The sequence below is a fragment of the Lagenorhynchus albirostris genome, chromosome 2 (assembly GCF_949774975.1).
Source record: "Lagenorhynchus albirostris chromosome 2, mLagAlb1.1, whole genome shotgun sequence".
Taxonomy (NCBI): domain Eukaryota; kingdom Metazoa; phylum Chordata; class Mammalia; order Artiodactyla; family Delphinidae; genus Lagenorhynchus; species Lagenorhynchus albirostris.
In genome coordinates, this window is record NC_083096.1 from 169480509 (window position 1) to 169495963 (window position 15455).

Sequence of the window (15455 nt, forward strand, 5' to 3'; positions counted from 1 at the left end):
AGGGGATTCCCCCATTGACATTTTAAAGGCTCCCTCTGGCTGTTCTATGGACAAACGGCCACGAGGGGCTAGAGTGGAAGCAAAGAGAGCGGCAAGGAGGCTGTTGCCACGGGTCCCTCCCCACCGTGACCACATATGCTTTCTCCTCCCTCGTCAGCCTCGGCCACCCCGTCGTCCCCCGTGGTCTCCATCCACCCGCCACAGCTCACAGTGCAGCCTGGGCAGCTGGCTGAGTTCCGCTGCAGTGCCACAGGGAACCCCACGCCCACCCTCGAGTGGACAGGTGAGGCCGTGGCGGGTATGACAGTCAGGGCCTGGCTCTCCTGCATATGGGGGCCAGATGCAGGACTCTAGGCTGTGGACTTCAACCCCTGGGGGGCCTGGCAATGCCAATCCCAGTGGGTGCTGACCCCACCTCTCCACGTCAGGGGGCCCCGGTGGCCAGCTCCCTCAGAAGGCCCAAATCCATGGCGGTATCCTGCGCCTGCCAGCCGTCGAGCCCTCGGATCAAGCCCAGTACCTGTGTCGTGCCCACAGCAGCGCCGGGCAGCACGTGGCCAGGGCCGTGCTCCACGTGCACGGTGAGAGGACGGGGCTGAGGGTGGGCAGTTGGGAGCTCATGGCGGCCCAGAGAGGTGTTCTCACAGGGCTCTGTCTGCAGGGGGCAGCGGGCCTAGGGTCCAGGTGAGTCCAGAGAGGACCCAGGTACATGAAGGCCGCAGCATCAGGCTGTACTGCAGGGCTGCGGGTGTGCCCAGCGCCACCATCACCTGGAGGAAGGAGGGGGGCAGCCTCCCCCCACAGGTGAGGATATCCGTCCGGGCCAGGCCCACAGGCTCAGCAGAGTCCTAGCACTTGCCACCTGCCCCTCCCATCTCCCCTTCTGGTTCCCTTCACTTCCAAGATGGTGCCCTGCTCAGACCTCCCGCTCCGTGCGTCCCGGCGGGTGGCAGCCGTCAGCCTCCTGCTCTGCTGCCTGGCTCCGCCCTCCTTGGTGCCCAGCTGGGGCCCTCATATTGGCTCGGAGCTTGCCTCTACTCTTTATGCCCCCTCCTCCTGCCCTCCCTCACTAGCCCTTGCCGGGCTGCCTGGGCCCCTCGGGCGGCTGACCCTTCTCGCTGTGTGGCAGGCCCGGTCTGAGCGCACAGACATCGCCACGCTGCTCATCCCAGCCATCACTGCCGCCGACGCCGGCTTCTACCTCTGCGTGGCCACCAGCCCCGCGGGCACCGCACAGGCCCGGATCCAAGTGGTCGTCCTTCCAGGTGCGGGGCCTTGGGGCTGAAGGAGTGGGAAGGCAAGCCAGGGTCCCCCCGAGGCCTACTCACTCCCCCTCTGCTCCCAGCCTCAGGTGCCAGCATCCCGCCAGTGAGGATTGAGTCCTCATCACCTTCCGTGACTGAAGGGCAGACGCTGGACCTCAACTGCATGGTGACAGGGCTGGCCCACAGCCAGATCACGTGGTACAAGCGAGGGGGCAGCCTGCCTCCCCACGCCCAGGTACGAGGGTCCCTGAGCCCGTGGCAGGGGACCTGGGGGTGGTCCTTCACACAGCCTGGCACTCTGCACTCTGCACGAGCAGGGTCCGCCCTTATTTCCCTCCCTCTTCAGCTTCCCACGTGGGTGGCTCTGAGCAGAGGCAGGCACTGAGGCACAGAGGGAGTGCTGACCGCGGCCTCTCCCCATCCTCACGTGCCTCTGTCCTTACCCGGCCCAGGTGCATGGCTCCCGGCTGCGGCTGCCCCACGTCTCACCAGCTGATTCTGGAGAATACGTGTGCCGAGTGGAGAATGAGTCAGGCCCCAAGGAGGCCTCCATCATCGTCTCTGTCCTCCACGGCAGCCATTCGGGCCCTAGCTACACCCCAGGTGAGGAGCCAGTGGGGCTGGGTGGGGGCCAAGGCCTCCGACCTCCCCTCTGTTCCCAAGGCTGGTGTCTGTGGTCTCTTCGATGCCATCAGGACAAGAAGAGGCACTCCAGGCAGGCTGCAACCCTCCACTCCCTGCAAGGAGAGATGAGGGGACTGAGGGTGGGGACAGGTTGACCTGACTTACCTGGGACCCCATGGGGAGAGTGCTGTTTTCAGAATTCATCAAAAAGCAGCAGAGTCAGGGTTGGACACTGAGTTGGGAGTCAGGCTGACCTGGGTTCAAATGCTGGCTCTGCCCTTTATCAGCCTTGAACTGGTTACTTTACCTCTGGGGCCTCAGTTTCCTCACGTGTGAAATGGGGACAGCAGCACTACCATGTAGTGTGAGTACACGGCGTGCGCTCTAAAGAAGGGAGCTGTGGCCTTATTGTCTGCATCCTTTGGCCCCGCCTGGGCGCTAAAAGACTCTGGTTCCCTGCAAGCCAGAGCAGCTCATCACAGATCAAGGAGTCATGCATAGGCAAATGGGCCTTGAACCCCAAGTTGAAGGTCAGAGAGGGAAAGAGGGGTCTGGCTGGCCCTGCTGAGGCAGAAAAGCATGGTCCCAGCCCTAGAAGGCCTCCCATCTGCCCTCCCAAGCTAGGGCCTCGTCAGATCTCAGGGCCCTCTGCTTCAGGGCTGCAGGGCTGGGGCTCAGGAGCCCAGGCCTCTGACCAGCTCCTTTGCGCCCCAGCTCCAGGCAGTAGTCAGCCCATCCGCATCGAGTCGTCCTCCTCTCATGTGGCCGAAGGGCAGACGCTGGATCTGAACTGTGTGGTGCCGGGGCAGGCCCACGCCCAGGTCACATGGTACAAACGTGGAGGCAGCCTCCCCGCCCGGCACCAGGTACAGCAGCCCCCCAGGGCCAGCCCGCCGGAGGGGTTGGATGGAGCCGCTCAGGCCCCTCCTCACCCTCCCTGTTTGCACTCAGACCCACGGCTCACTGCTGCGGCTGAACCAGGTGTCCCCAGCAGACTCAGGCGAGTACGTGTGCCGCGTGGTCCTCGGCTCTGGGCCCCTCGAGACCTCCGTCCTAGTCACCATCGAGGCCGCCGGCACTGGCTCCATCCCCGGTGAGTGACTGCCAGTGACAGGGCAAGCTGGGGTGCGGGGTGCCGAGAACCTTCCCAGGTGCTGAGGCCCTAGTGACTCCCGTTGCTGACGCGGGGAAGGGGGTGGCAGGAAGCCACACTGGGGCAGGAAGCCCACCTTGGGGCTGGCCACAGGGCCGGCCCGGGAGGACTCCACTTCTCTGAGTAATCTGCCGTCTTCCCATCACTGTTCTCTCTGGCCACATCACTCATGTTTTTGCTCCTCCCTCAATCATCCTCATCTCTCCCACTTCCTCGCTCCCTCTGCAAGGCTTGGCTCCCCTCAGGGCTGCTGAGCCGAGGACCTCAAGCCCAGGCCACTGAACCCACAGGCTGAGCTGGCTCCAGGGTGAACAGTTCTTTCCTTCCCTTCTGGGGAGCGTCTGCTACCCTCGCCCCTTTCCCCACAGCCCCAGGACCCGTCCCGCCTGTCAGGATCGAATCCTCATCCCCCACGGTGGCCGAGGGGCAGACTCTGGAGCTGAGCTGTGTGGTGCCCGGGCAGGCCCATGCCCCGGTCACATGGTACAAACGTGGAGGCAGCCTCCCCGCCCGGCACCAGGTACACAGTGGCAGAAAGGCAGGAGGGGGCCAGCCAGGCCAAGCTGTGGACTGTGGGTCGGCGGGGGCAGCCTCTGAGCTGAGGGGCTGTCAGTTCCCAGCTCAGAGGAACAGGGTTGGGGGGCACCTGCTGAGCTCTGAGAAGCCCCCCTCTCACACCCCTGCCCATGGCTGTCCAGGTCCGCGGCTCCCGCCTGTACATCTTCCAGGCCTCACCAGCTGACGCAGGCGAGTATGTTTGCCGGGCCAGCAATGGTGTGGAGGCCTCCATCACAGTCACAGTAACCAGGACCCAGGGAGCCAACTTCGCCTACCGTGAGTGGGACTTGCAGGCTGCGCTTGGACAGAGAAAGGGGTAAGGCGGGGGAAGCTGCAGAGAACTGGACTGACCAGTGACCGTCTTCTCCCCCAGCTCCTGGTGGCACCCAGTCCATCCGCATTGAACCCTCCTCCTCTCATGTGGCCGAAGGGCAGACCCTGGATCTGAACTGCGTGGTGCCCAGGCAGGCCCACGCCCAGGTCACATGGCACAAGCGCGGGGGCAGCCTTCCCGCCCGGCACCAGGTACAGGACCGGAGGATGGACAGGCCAAGAAGGGAACAAGAGGGAGGCCACTGGGGAGTGGAGGTCAAGGGTAGGGTGGGTTGGAGGCTCCTCTGAGACGGGGAGGCCTAGGACCCCATTGCACAGGTGTGTGGGGCAATGGTCCCAGCCTCTAGGACCAGCCAGCCTAGGTGTGACTGCTGCTTCCACCACTTCCTCGCTTGTGACCTTCAGCAAATTACTTAATCTCCCTGTACCATATTTTCAGCATCTGTAAAATGGTAATAACAGTACCTCCCTTACAGAATTATCTTAAGGATGAAATGAATTAATTTATATGCAAAGTGCTCAGAGCCCTGGCTCATAGAAAGTGCTCTGAGCTGTTACTACTGTCATATCATTAGCTGTTTTTTAAAATATTTATTATTTATTTATTCATTTGGCTGCACTGGGTCTTAGTTGCGGTGTACAGGATCTTTAGTTGCGGCATGCGGGATCTTAGTTGTGGCATGCAGGATCTAGTTCCCTGACCAGGGATCAAACCCGGGCTCCCTGCATTGGGAGCACGGAGTCTTAATCACTGGAGCACCCGGGAAGTCCCATCGTTAGCTGTTATTATTGATATATTTTATAGAATTTAGGATGCCACTGATTGCAGGATGCACCATTATTTTATGTACCTCTAAGGAGAAACGAAAAAACTGCCATTTGTAATTGTAATTCACTGCGAGATGCATCTTGATTTCAGAGACTTTAAAAAGTATGTCTAGGGAATTCCCTGGCAGTCCAGTGGTTAGGACTCCATGCTTTCACTGCCAAGGGCCCAGGTTCGGTCCCTGGTTGGGTAGCTAGGATCCCGCAGGCCACACAGTGTGGCCAAAATAATAATAATAAAAAATAAAATAAAAATAATATGCAGGTTATCTTCTCCATCCTTTTTTTTTTTTTTTTAAGTGTGTAAGAATGGATGGAGTGTGGTATTAGTGTTTGCCCAGTTCCCCATGGCTCCTCCGGGCCACCCCTCACTCCTGGGACAAGACACCTGCTTTACCCCTGAGCAGGACAGAACTAAGAGCCAGTTCTCAGGCTCAGAGTGAGGCAGGGCTGCAGGTTATAGGTGCAGGGGTCCTAAGAGGGCCCCTTCTGACCTCACCTTCATTCTGGCCAGACCCATGGCTCACTGCTGAGACTCCACCAGGTGTCCCCAGCCGACTCAGGCGAGTATGTGTGCCGCGTGGTAGGCGGCTCGGTGCCCCTGGAAGCCTCCGTCCTGGTCACCATTGAGTCTGCAGACTCTGTGCCTGGTGAGTGGTGCTGGGGGGAGGCTTCCCACTCCAGCAGTGGCAGGACCCCAGAGACCAGCAGTCCCTACCTTCACTCACACCCTCCCCTCCCCCTCTCCTCCCAGCTGGGGATTGACCCTCTGCCCTCTGTCCCCAGCGCTGGGGGTCACCCCTCCAGTCCGGATCGAGTCGTCCTCCTCACACGTGGCTGAAGGGCAGACCTTGGATCTGAACTGCCTGGTTTCTGGGCAGGCCCACGCCCAGGTCACATGGCACAAGCGCGGGAGCAGCCTCCCTGCCCGGCACCAGGTAGGAGGTGGGGTGCTAAGGGGGGCCTGAAGGACCCTCGAGACTGCGGAGTAAGGAGCTTTGAGTTTGGACACTGCTTTGCCCCTTGCCTGGCCAGTCCTTTGACTTCCCTGATCCTCAGTGTCCTCATCTGCCAGATGGGCTCACACTGTCTACCTCACCTGCCCCATAGGTGGCAAGTGCTGGTCCCCCACTTCTTCCCACTGGACCCAGTTCCAACCCTCGGGCAAGGGAATTGAAGGGTCATGAATGGTGGTTCTCCCTGGAAGAGCTTCTGCCCCAGCCCTAAAGCTCCATCTGGCCGGGTCTGGCTGGAATGGGTACCAGGGAAGGGGGTGGGAGCCTGGCTGTGAACCTGCCTCCCCTCCCAGGTACATGGCTCGAGGCTGCGGCTGCCCCAGGTGACTCCAGCTGACTCCGGGGAGTACGTGTGCCGCGTGGTCAGCAGCTCGGGCACCCAGGAAGCCTCCGTCCTCGTCACCATCCAGCAGCGCCTCGGCCCCTCCCGCTGTGAGTGTCTCAGGGGTCATAACAAATGGGTTGGGAGGGCCCCTCCACCGTCAGTGGCTCCCACACCCTGCCTTCCATCTCACCCTCCCAGCCCAGAGTGTGGTGTACCCCGTCCGCATTGAGTCATCCTCAGCCTCCCTGGCCAACGGACATACGCTGGACCTCAACTGCCTGGTGGCCAGTCAAGCCCCCCACACCATCACCTGGTATAAGCGTGGAGGCAGCCTACCCAGCCGGCACCAGGTATGGAACCAGCAGGCAGGGAGGGCAAAAGCTGGGGTCACCGGCCCTGACGGGAATCAGGAAGAGCTGTCAACAGCCCGTCTGTGCTCATTCAGTCATTCAACAAACATTGAGTGTTCTTGCTGGACCAGTGCTGAGGATATGGAGATAAGTCCCACTGACCTCAGCTGGATCCTGTACTTCACTCACTCACTACATTTCCCTGAGAACCTGCTCCAGGCCAAGTCCTGGTCCTGGCACTAAGGATTCAAATGGAATGAGACCACTGCCTGCCCTCAGGGAGCTCACAGGCTAAAGGGCTAGGCAGACATGCCATGTGACAGCGCTGTAATAGGCGTCACCGGGGAGGGCCTCAATGGGCTTTCTGCAGGGATGACGGGTGAGAATAGTCCAAAGGCTGGAGACACTGTCCACCCAGCCCAGAGCCTCGGGAAGGCCACCAAGGGAGTTCTGAAGGAGGCCAGGGTGGAGGCTACCCCAGACAAGGCAGTGAGGCTCCCGGAGTCCAGGGGAAGCAGCAGCGGCAGCACCTGAGACATGGAGGTGCTGCCCGCACCCCCTGACACCTGCTCCCCCTCAGATCGTGGGCTCCCGGCTGCGGATCCCCCAGGTGACGCCCGCGGACTCGGGCGAGTACGTGTGTCATGTCAGCAACGGTGCCGGCTCCCAGGAGACCTCGCTCATCGTCACCATCCAGGGCAGCGGCTCCTCCCACAGTGAGAACTCCTAGGGCAGGGGGTCTAGGCAAGCGGGTGCGGGGGAGGCAGCGAGGTGCCCGGCACCGTCACTCTCGTCTGACTCCGGCTACGTGGTGCATTCCTCTCTGTCCCCAGTGCCCAGTGTCTCCCCACCAATCAGGATCGAGTCCTCGTCCCCCACGGTGGTTGAAGGGCAGACCTTGGATCTGAACTGCGTGGTCACCGGGCAGCCCCAGGCCACCATCACGTGGTACAAGCGTGGGGGCAGCCTTCCCACTCGACACCAGGTACAGAGTAGAGCCTGGCAGTGGGGTGGGCAGTTCAGGGACAGCCCCCCATGGGCAAAGAACCCGAAGCATTAGCTGGCAGTCCTCCCTCCTGCCCTGGGAGGAGGCCTGAGCCAGCCGGTGACCCCTCAACCCCTTGACTCCCTTCTTCCTTATCCACACCCCTAGGCTCACGGCTCCCGTCTGCGGCTGCACCAGATGTCCGTGGCGGATTCAGGCGAGTATGTGTGCCGGGCTAACAACAACATCGATGCCCAGGAGGCCTCCATCGTGGTCTCAGTCTCCCCCAGCACCGGCAGCCCCTCTGGTGAGTCCGATGAAGACCCAGGAAGGGACTGGGAGACGCAGGTACCAGTGTTTCCCAGGGAGGAAAGGCCCTGTAGTCAGAGCCCTCAGACGAGGGCGGTGGTGCAGGACGAGGGCTCAGCAGAAGGATGCCAGGGTTCACATCCTGCCTGCACCACTAGGGACCCTGAGGGAGTGACTCTCCCCTCTCAGCTTCCGTACCCTCATCAGTGAAGTGGGGATGTCGATCATTCCATCCTCAGAGAGCTGTCCGATACGGTGGCCACTAGCCATGCATGGTCATTAAAATTAGTTAAAATTCTAAATTCACATCCTCACATTTCAAAAACAAAGTGCTCAGTAACCGCACATAGCTGGTTGCCACTGCATTGAACAGTGCGGATGATAGAACATTTCCATCAAGGCAGAAAGTATGTGAATTTTGTGAGGACTAAGTGAGTTAATGCCCGCAAAGTACTGAGAACAGTGCCTGGCATACTGTAAGTGCTTAATAAGTGTTAGCTATTCTTACTACCTTGGGAGGGTGGAGGCTTCTCCAGTTGAGGCTCCCACCAACCCAGGTGTTCCCAAATCTGACCATGACCAAAGCCCCGACTTGCTCTTTCTGTGTGCCCAGTCCCTGGCGGGGCCACGCCCATCAGAATCGAGTCGTCATCTTCACACGTGGCCGAAGGGCAGACCCTGGATCTGAACTGCGTGGTCCCTGGACAGGCGCATGCCCAGATCACGTGGTACAAGCGCGGGGGCAGCCTCCCCACTCACCACCAGGTATGGGAGTTGGGGGCAGGACATAGTGGGAGGGCTGCTGGATGTGCGGGCCCTGGCTAGGGGCCTGTCCCCCAAGCTCTGCCCGGGAAGGAGGGCCTGGGATCCCCTGTGGGGTGCAGTGCCTGCCTGCGTCAGAGGTGGGACCCTGGCCCCAGCCTTCAAGGATTCCACGTGCCATCTCCTTCTGCTCCTCTCCCGTCCTGTCCCTGCTCAGGCCCACGGCTCACGGCTGCGGCTGCACCAGGTATCCCCGGCTGACTCGGGCGAGTACGTGTGCCGCGTGGTGAGCAGCTCTGGCCCTCTGGAGACCTCAGTCCTGGTCACCATCGAGGCTTCTGGCTCTGGCGCTGTTCTCGTCCCTGGTGAGGATCCCTACAGTGGGGCTGGGAAGCAGGAGGAGGGAAGAAAGGGGGGCTCGAGAGCCAGGTCAAGTGGGCTTCATCCCTAGGGCCCGAGAGCACAGGCTGTGGAGTCCGGCTCGTGTGGGCGTGAGTCCCGGCTCCTCTGTCCACACTCTGAAATGTTACACGAGGGATTCCTCTTGGTGTGTCACTTTCCTCATCTGTGAAGTGGGGCTAGTAGAGCTCTTGCAGCAATTACACGAGTTCCTTAAAGGCTGGGATTGCACCTCTGGGATCTGAGAGGGTGATTTTAGGTGGTGCCCTGATGAAATATTTTTTTATATTAATAGTGATAATGTTAGGGAAAAAACATCAACACGTCAAACCTGTCACGATTGCATGGAAATCATTGCCTATGATGGGGCTGTGTGTTTAAGGGTTTTCTTAAGTGAATCAATTGAAAGTGTAAAGGAATTAATAGCACAGGGAGCACATGGCCGTAGCAGACATCATGATAATAGTACCTGAATTGCTAAGTAATGAACGTGATATGCACTTACCAGGTGCTGGGCCCTGGTATTTTTACACATATTAACTCATTTCACCATCAAAATAACCCTTTGAAGTAGGTATGATTGTTCTGTTTTACAGTTGGGGAAACTGAGGCATGGAGAGGTGAAGTAGCTTTCCCAGGGTCACACAACTAATAAATGGCAGGGCTGGGTTTTGAACCCAGGCAGTCTGGCCCCAGAGTCTGTGTTCTTAGCCCCGTACTACTCAAGTCTGGGAAACGTTGGTGATCTGTGTGGAGCTGCCTGGCCCTGAGCCCTGGCCGCCAGTGGTGCCGGGACCACAGAGGATGGTGGGACCATTGTCTGGGGCTGGGCTGGGAGAATGAGGCGCCAGGCTAGCCCAGCTGCTCCAGGCTTCAGGGGAATGGGAAGGGGGGTATCAAGGCTGTCTGCCTGTGGCCTCTGGCCTGACCATCTGGGCACCCAGGGGCAGGGGCTGAGGACACAGGGAGTCCCAGCTCACTGACTTCTTCCTGTGCCCCAGCCCCGGGCGGAGCCCCACCCATCCTCATCGAGACGTCCTCCTCCCACGTGGCCGAAGGGCAGACCCTGGATCTGAAATGCGTGGTGCCTGGCCAGGCCCACGCCCAGGTCACATGGCACAGGCGCGGGGGCAGCCTTCCCGCCCGGCACCAGGTATGGAGGCTGGAGAAAGCAGGATGTGGGCATTCCCACCCCACCCCGTCCCCTGCCCGGGAGGGAAGGTGGCCCCAACGTCCGGGGCTTCAGGAAAGTGGCAACAGGAGATCACTGGGACTCAGGAGTTCAAGAACAGGCTGGGCATGGTAGGGCCATCACTGGCTGCCCAGTACCTTGGTGCAAATTAGAAAAGGACACCTCTTACTCAAGACACTGGGCTTTCTCCTGCCAGGAAAAGCATAATAGTAAACATACCCCACAACGTCCAGTGTCAAAGGGGGTCACCTTTGGCAGGAGGCAGCACTCGCAATGGTGCATGACAGTCCTGGGATACAGGTATGAGAGGGCTGGGGCGTCTGACGGCCTTGGCCACCAGCCCCCCGGCTCACTCTCCCCACTCTCGCCCCACCCTGGCCAGGTCCACGGCCCCCTGCTGAGGCTGAACCAGGTGTCCCCTGCTGACTCTGGCGAATACTCCTGTCGAGTGGCCAGCAGCTCAGGCACTCTGGAGGCTTCTGTCCTGGTCACAATCGAGGCCTCCAGCCCAGGCCCCATTCCTGGTGAGTGACAGGAGCGGCGGGCGGTTTTGGGCACAGGCTTGGGGGCCCCTGCCTGGCCTTGCTCCCCCTGCTATCCAGCAGGGCTCTAGCCCTCGGCTCCAGGAAGGTCCTCCAGCCCCTCCCCCAACCACTGGGAACCAAGGTCTCACCAGGGCATCTCAGCCCCCAGGGGACAGAGACCCTTCTTAGGTCAATGGTGCTCAGCCATGTCAGTCCCTCTCAAGCCACTGCACCTCCAGGAGGGCCAGCTGGCTCTCGGTGCCACCGCCTCGGGTCTCTGCCTGCACCCCCGGGGCCGCCCCTTTCTCACCCACCCATTGTGCCCACAGCCCCAGGACTGGCCCAGCCCGTCTACATCGAGGCCTCCTCCTCCCATGTGGCCGAAGGACAAACCCTGGACCTGAACTGCGTGGTACCCGGGCAGGCACATGCCCAGGTCACGTGGTATAAGCGTGGGGGCAGCCTCCCCGCCCGGCACCAGGTACAGGGGCCAGGGGTGGGGAGAATTCAGGGCAGGCAAGTTTTGACCTGCAGTTGCCGTCTGCATCCCAAACCTTCTTCACACAAACCCTGGCATGCTTGGGGACCCCAGGGGATAAAACACTTGGCGGGGAGGAGTTCAGCAGCCTGGGAATTGAGAGACCTGGGTTCTTCTCCTGGCTTTGCTGCTGAATCATTTCCTGCAGCAGTTACCTCTGAAAAGGGGATGGAGTGGACTTGTAGCACTCTGTGAATGAAGCTTCCTCATCTCCACCAGCTGGAGCCCTGAGCTCCTGAGAACTCTTGGGCTCGGGCACGGCCGGGCTCGGGGACTTGCCCTGTCCCGAGTGCTCTGACACGATGGCCACCCTCTCCTCACTCCGACAGACCCACGGCTCCCGGCTGCGGCTCCACCACGTCTCCCAGGCCGACTCCGGAGAATACATGTGCCGTGTGGTTGGCAGCTCGGGCCCTGAGCACGAGGCCTCCTTCACGGTCACTGTCCCGCCCAGTGCAGGGTCCTCCTACCGTGAGTGAGGGAGACGCCACGGGCAGGGGGAGGCGGGGAGACACTGGGGCCGAGGAGTGGGGAGGGGAGGCGGGGGAGCCCACCCAGCCCTGCTGAGCGCAGCCCTCTGCCTCCGTCCTCCCCCAGGCCTTAGGAGCCCTGTCATCTCTATCGACCCGCCCAGCAGCACCGTGCGGCAGGGCCAAGACGCCAGCTTCAAGTGCCTCATCCATGATGGGGCAGCCCCCATCAGCCTTGAGTGGAAGACTCGGAACCAGGAGCTGGAGGGTGAGCCGGGGGGGTGGGGGGCTGGAGGCAGGTGTGAATGCGCGAGGCTCACCACTGGCGGCTGGGCGGAGCCGACCATGGCACCAAACTTTCTGTGTGACCCCGGGTAAAGCCCTTCCCCTCTGGGGACTTGGTGTCCCTGTCTGGATGGTGAGAGGGCTGGACCCAGGAGTCTCCAAGGACTTGTTTATCAACCATCTGTGACCCTGTGAGCTGGATACACCCAGACTGGAGGGGTCGGGGCCATGGGGCACTGGTGTGCCTGCTGGCAGCGCCAAGGCAGGAGGACACCCTCACTGACCACACCCTCCTTGATGCCAACCCCGCAGACAATGTCCACATCAGCCCCAACGGCTCCATCATCACCATCGTGGGCACCCGGCCCAGCAACCACGGTGCCTACCGCTGCGTGGCCTCCAATGCCTATGGTGTGGCCCAGAGTGTCGTGAACCTCAGCGTGCACGGTGAGGGCCTTCAACCCCGTGGGCTCTGACTTCGTGTTTCCAGCCCTGATTCCGAGCTCAGAACCTCCAGGTTTAAATCCATCCTCTGCCACTGCCTCCCTCTTGGGCATTCTCCCTCTCTGAGCCTCGGTCTCTACATAGGTGCAGTGGGGAGACTAGTGCCCACTGGCAGTTACTGGTAAGGGGGCTGTGACAGTGCCCATGACCAGCAGAGCCCTGCATGTGTATCAGTGGTGTCATTCCTCTGGGCAGGGCCCCCTACAGTGTCTGTGCTCCCCGAGAGCCCCGTGCGGGTGAAAGCGGGAAAGGCCATCACCCTGGAGTGTGTCAGTGCTGGGGAGCCCCGCCCTTCTGCTCGCTGGACCCGGATCGGTGCCCCCACCAACTTGGAGCAGCGGGCACCTGGGCTCGTGGACAGCCACACCGTGCTGCAGGTGATGTCAGGGGGGTCTCATCTCTGGATCTGAGGCCCAGTCACTGCCCGTTCTCGAGCAGTTACCTGGAGGAGAGAGTGGTGGATGGACAGATGGGTGATGAATTGGTGAAGAAAGGGAGGGATGGGATAGGTGGATGATGGCTAGATTGGAAGACGGTCAGGAAGAAAGAAGGAAGGTGGAAGGAGGAATGGGTAGAAGTATGGGTGGTTGGGTGGGTAGGTGGATGGATGGGTGGATGGGTGGGTAGATGGATGGATGGATGGATGGATGGATGGGTGGATGGATGGGTGGATGGATGGATGATGGATGGATGGACAGGTAGATGGGGGGGTGGATGTGTGGATGGATAGACTAATGGGATATCTTGAGTGTGAGCCCTCAAGCAGCCAGTCAAATAGGAAAGCTAAAAACAAAGGGACGGGTAGAAGAAAGAGGTGAAACCAAGCCAGAGGGCTGATGCCAAGGTCCCCCCTCAGTGGCCTGATGACCAACATCCTTGCTTCTTCCAGATTTCGTCAGCTAAACCATCAGATGCAGGCATCTACGTCTGCCTAGCTCAGAATGCACTGGGCACAGCGCAGAAGCAAGTGGAAGTAATTGTAGACACGGGCACTGTGGCCCCAGGGGCCCCCCAGGTCCAGGTAGAAGAAGCCGAGCTGACTGTGGAAGCTGGACACACGGCCACCCTGCGCTGCTCAGCCACAGGTGTGGACGGGGGCTGGCACACAGGGCAGGCCCTGGGGCCTGAATTTAGACACAAGAGACCTGAAGAGGATGTCATGCTCAGGAAGGGGGCTTTGCTGCAGGCAATCTCCCAGTGATGGCTGAGGTGCCCACTCTGTGCCCCCCATGAAGGAGCAAGCTGACCCAGGTCCCTTCCTGGCCATCCCACCCCCAGCCAGTCCTGGGGCAGCCCACCAACCTCTGCCACTCCACTCCACAGGCAGCCCCACGCCCACCATCCACTGGTCCAAGCTGCGCTCCCCGCTGCCGTGGCAGCACCAGCTGGAAGGTGACACGCTAATCATCCCACGGGTAGCCCAGCAGGACTCGGGCCAGTACATCTGCAACGCCACTAGCCCTGCCGGGCATGCTGAGGCCACCATCGCCCTGCACGTAGAGAGTAAGGCCCTCGTCCACCCTCCTCGCGCTACCCTCTCCGCACTGCATGGAGGTCTGAGCCCCCCAACCAGGCCACACCCTGGACAGAACTCCAGGAAACCTACCTGGAGGATCACATGCACCTCAGGCCCCGGAGCCTGCCCTAACCTAAAACCCACGTCCCCTCCTGGGACCTTGGCTTCCCTCATCCCCAGTCCTCTGGGCTCCCCGTTCAGCTTCCCTAGTCCTTTGGCAAGTCGCCAGGGCCCAGCACCTGCTGCCATCCTGACCTCTGCTCTCCGCCGCCCTGACCTCTGTGTCTCCAACCCCAGGCCCGCCGTATGCCACCACAGTCCCGGAGCACGCGTCGGTGCAGGCAGGGGAGACGGTGCAGCTCCAGTGCCTGGCTCATGGGACGCCCCCACTCACCTTCCAGTGGAGCCGTGTGGGCGGCAGCCTCCCTGGGAGGGCGAGCACCAGGAATGAGATGCTGCTCCTTGAGCCTGCGGCCCCTGCGGACTCAGGCCGCTACCGCTGCCGGGTCACCAACAAGGTGGGCTCAGCTGAGGCCTTCGCCCAGGTGCTGGTCCGAGGTGAGCAGCCCCAGCTCAGGCTGGGTAGAATGGGGTCAGCTTTCCTCCAGGCGCTTGTCCGAGCCTTTCACTTACCCCTCAGCTGGTGCCGGGGGACCCCCACCTGGGGCATGAAGACCCCCCTCCACTACCCTAGCTGGAACGCCTTCTTTTCCCCCAGGAAGACCCCGGTCACTGTGTTCTCAGCAACTCTAGCTCTCACTGCTGCATCCCTCCCTTGGCATTGACCTCATACTGCCAGAGGCTATGTTTACATGAGTACCCCAGCCTGCCTCGCCTGCCAGACAGAGGATGAGGGCAGGGCCTGGACCCAGTCATCTCAGCAGCCCCGGGCTTGTCCACCACAGCACCCAGAATGGGCTGCATAAATGCTGGACGGTGACAACAATGAATGTGTGATAGGGCAGCACCCACCCCCGGATGCCCAGGGTTTCAGTGGATCTCCAGAGAATCCCACATCTCCGTGGTCTCCTCAAGAGCCTGGACTGAAGTGAGCCCAGGTCCTGGGTTCAGTGCACAGCCCGATCACTTGATAGTTGTGTGAACCTGGCCAAGTCAGCGAACCTCAAGCCTCACTGTCTTCATCCTGTAAAGTAGAGAGGACGGTGCCAGCACATAGGCTGACTTAGAAACGGACACGTATGTAGAGCCCGTGGCACCTAGTAGGCACTTGCTAAATGGTGATAGTATGCATTTGACCCACCCTCCCATATGTCCCCTGCACCCGGACACTAGGTGCCTTCACCTGGGATCCTCCTATTTTAAATTTATTTATTTATTCATTTTTGGCTGCGTTGGGTCTTCATTGCTGCACACGGGCTTTCTCTAGTTGCGGCGAGTCGGGGCTACTCTTAATTACGGTGCACGGGCTTCTCTTTGCGGCGGCCCCTCTTGTTGCAGAGCACGGGCTCTAGGCGCGCGGGCTTCAGTAGTTGTGGCGCACAGGCTTAGTTGCTCCGCAGCA

General features: G+C 60.6%; 1 protein-coding gene across 1 annotated transcript in view; it reads left to right on the forward strand.

Annotated features, from left to right (window-relative positions):
• Positions 1-15455, forward strand: part of HSPG2 (heparan sulfate proteoglycan 2) — a 102158-nt gene that overhangs the window by 73808 nt on the left and 12895 nt on the right. The window contains exons 45-74 of the mRNA XM_060141174.1: positions 158-283; positions 429-581; positions 662-804; positions 1130-1265; positions 1346-1500; positions 1718-1868; positions 2604-2755; positions 2841-2982; positions 3411-3562; positions 3741-3876; positions 3974-4125; positions 5273-5408; positions 5545-5696; positions 6068-6206; positions 6298-6449; positions 7030-7165; positions 7283-7434; positions 7603-7741; positions 8357-8508; positions 8723-8870; positions 9906-10057; positions 10479-10620; positions 10950-11101; positions 11488-11629; positions 11756-11896; positions 12226-12360; positions 12613-12794; positions 13307-13502; positions 13741-13920; positions 14231-14491. Coding sequence (XP_059997157.1) covers positions 158-283; positions 429-581; positions 662-804; positions 1130-1265; positions 1346-1500; positions 1718-1868; positions 2604-2755; positions 2841-2982; positions 3411-3562; positions 3741-3876; positions 3974-4125; positions 5273-5408; positions 5545-5696; positions 6068-6206; positions 6298-6449; positions 7030-7165; positions 7283-7434; positions 7603-7741; positions 8357-8508; positions 8723-8870; positions 9906-10057; positions 10479-10620; positions 10950-11101; positions 11488-11629; positions 11756-11896; positions 12226-12360; positions 12613-12794; positions 13307-13502; positions 13741-13920; positions 14231-14491 — 4587 coding nt within the window. The remainder of the gene's footprint in view (positions 1-157; positions 284-428; positions 582-661; positions 805-1129; positions 1266-1345; positions 1501-1717; positions 1869-2603; positions 2756-2840; positions 2983-3410; positions 3563-3740; positions 3877-3973; positions 4126-5272; positions 5409-5544; positions 5697-6067; positions 6207-6297; positions 6450-7029; positions 7166-7282; positions 7435-7602; positions 7742-8356; positions 8509-8722; positions 8871-9905; positions 10058-10478; positions 10621-10949; positions 11102-11487; positions 11630-11755; positions 11897-12225; positions 12361-12612; positions 12795-13306; positions 13503-13740; positions 13921-14230; positions 14492-15455) is intronic.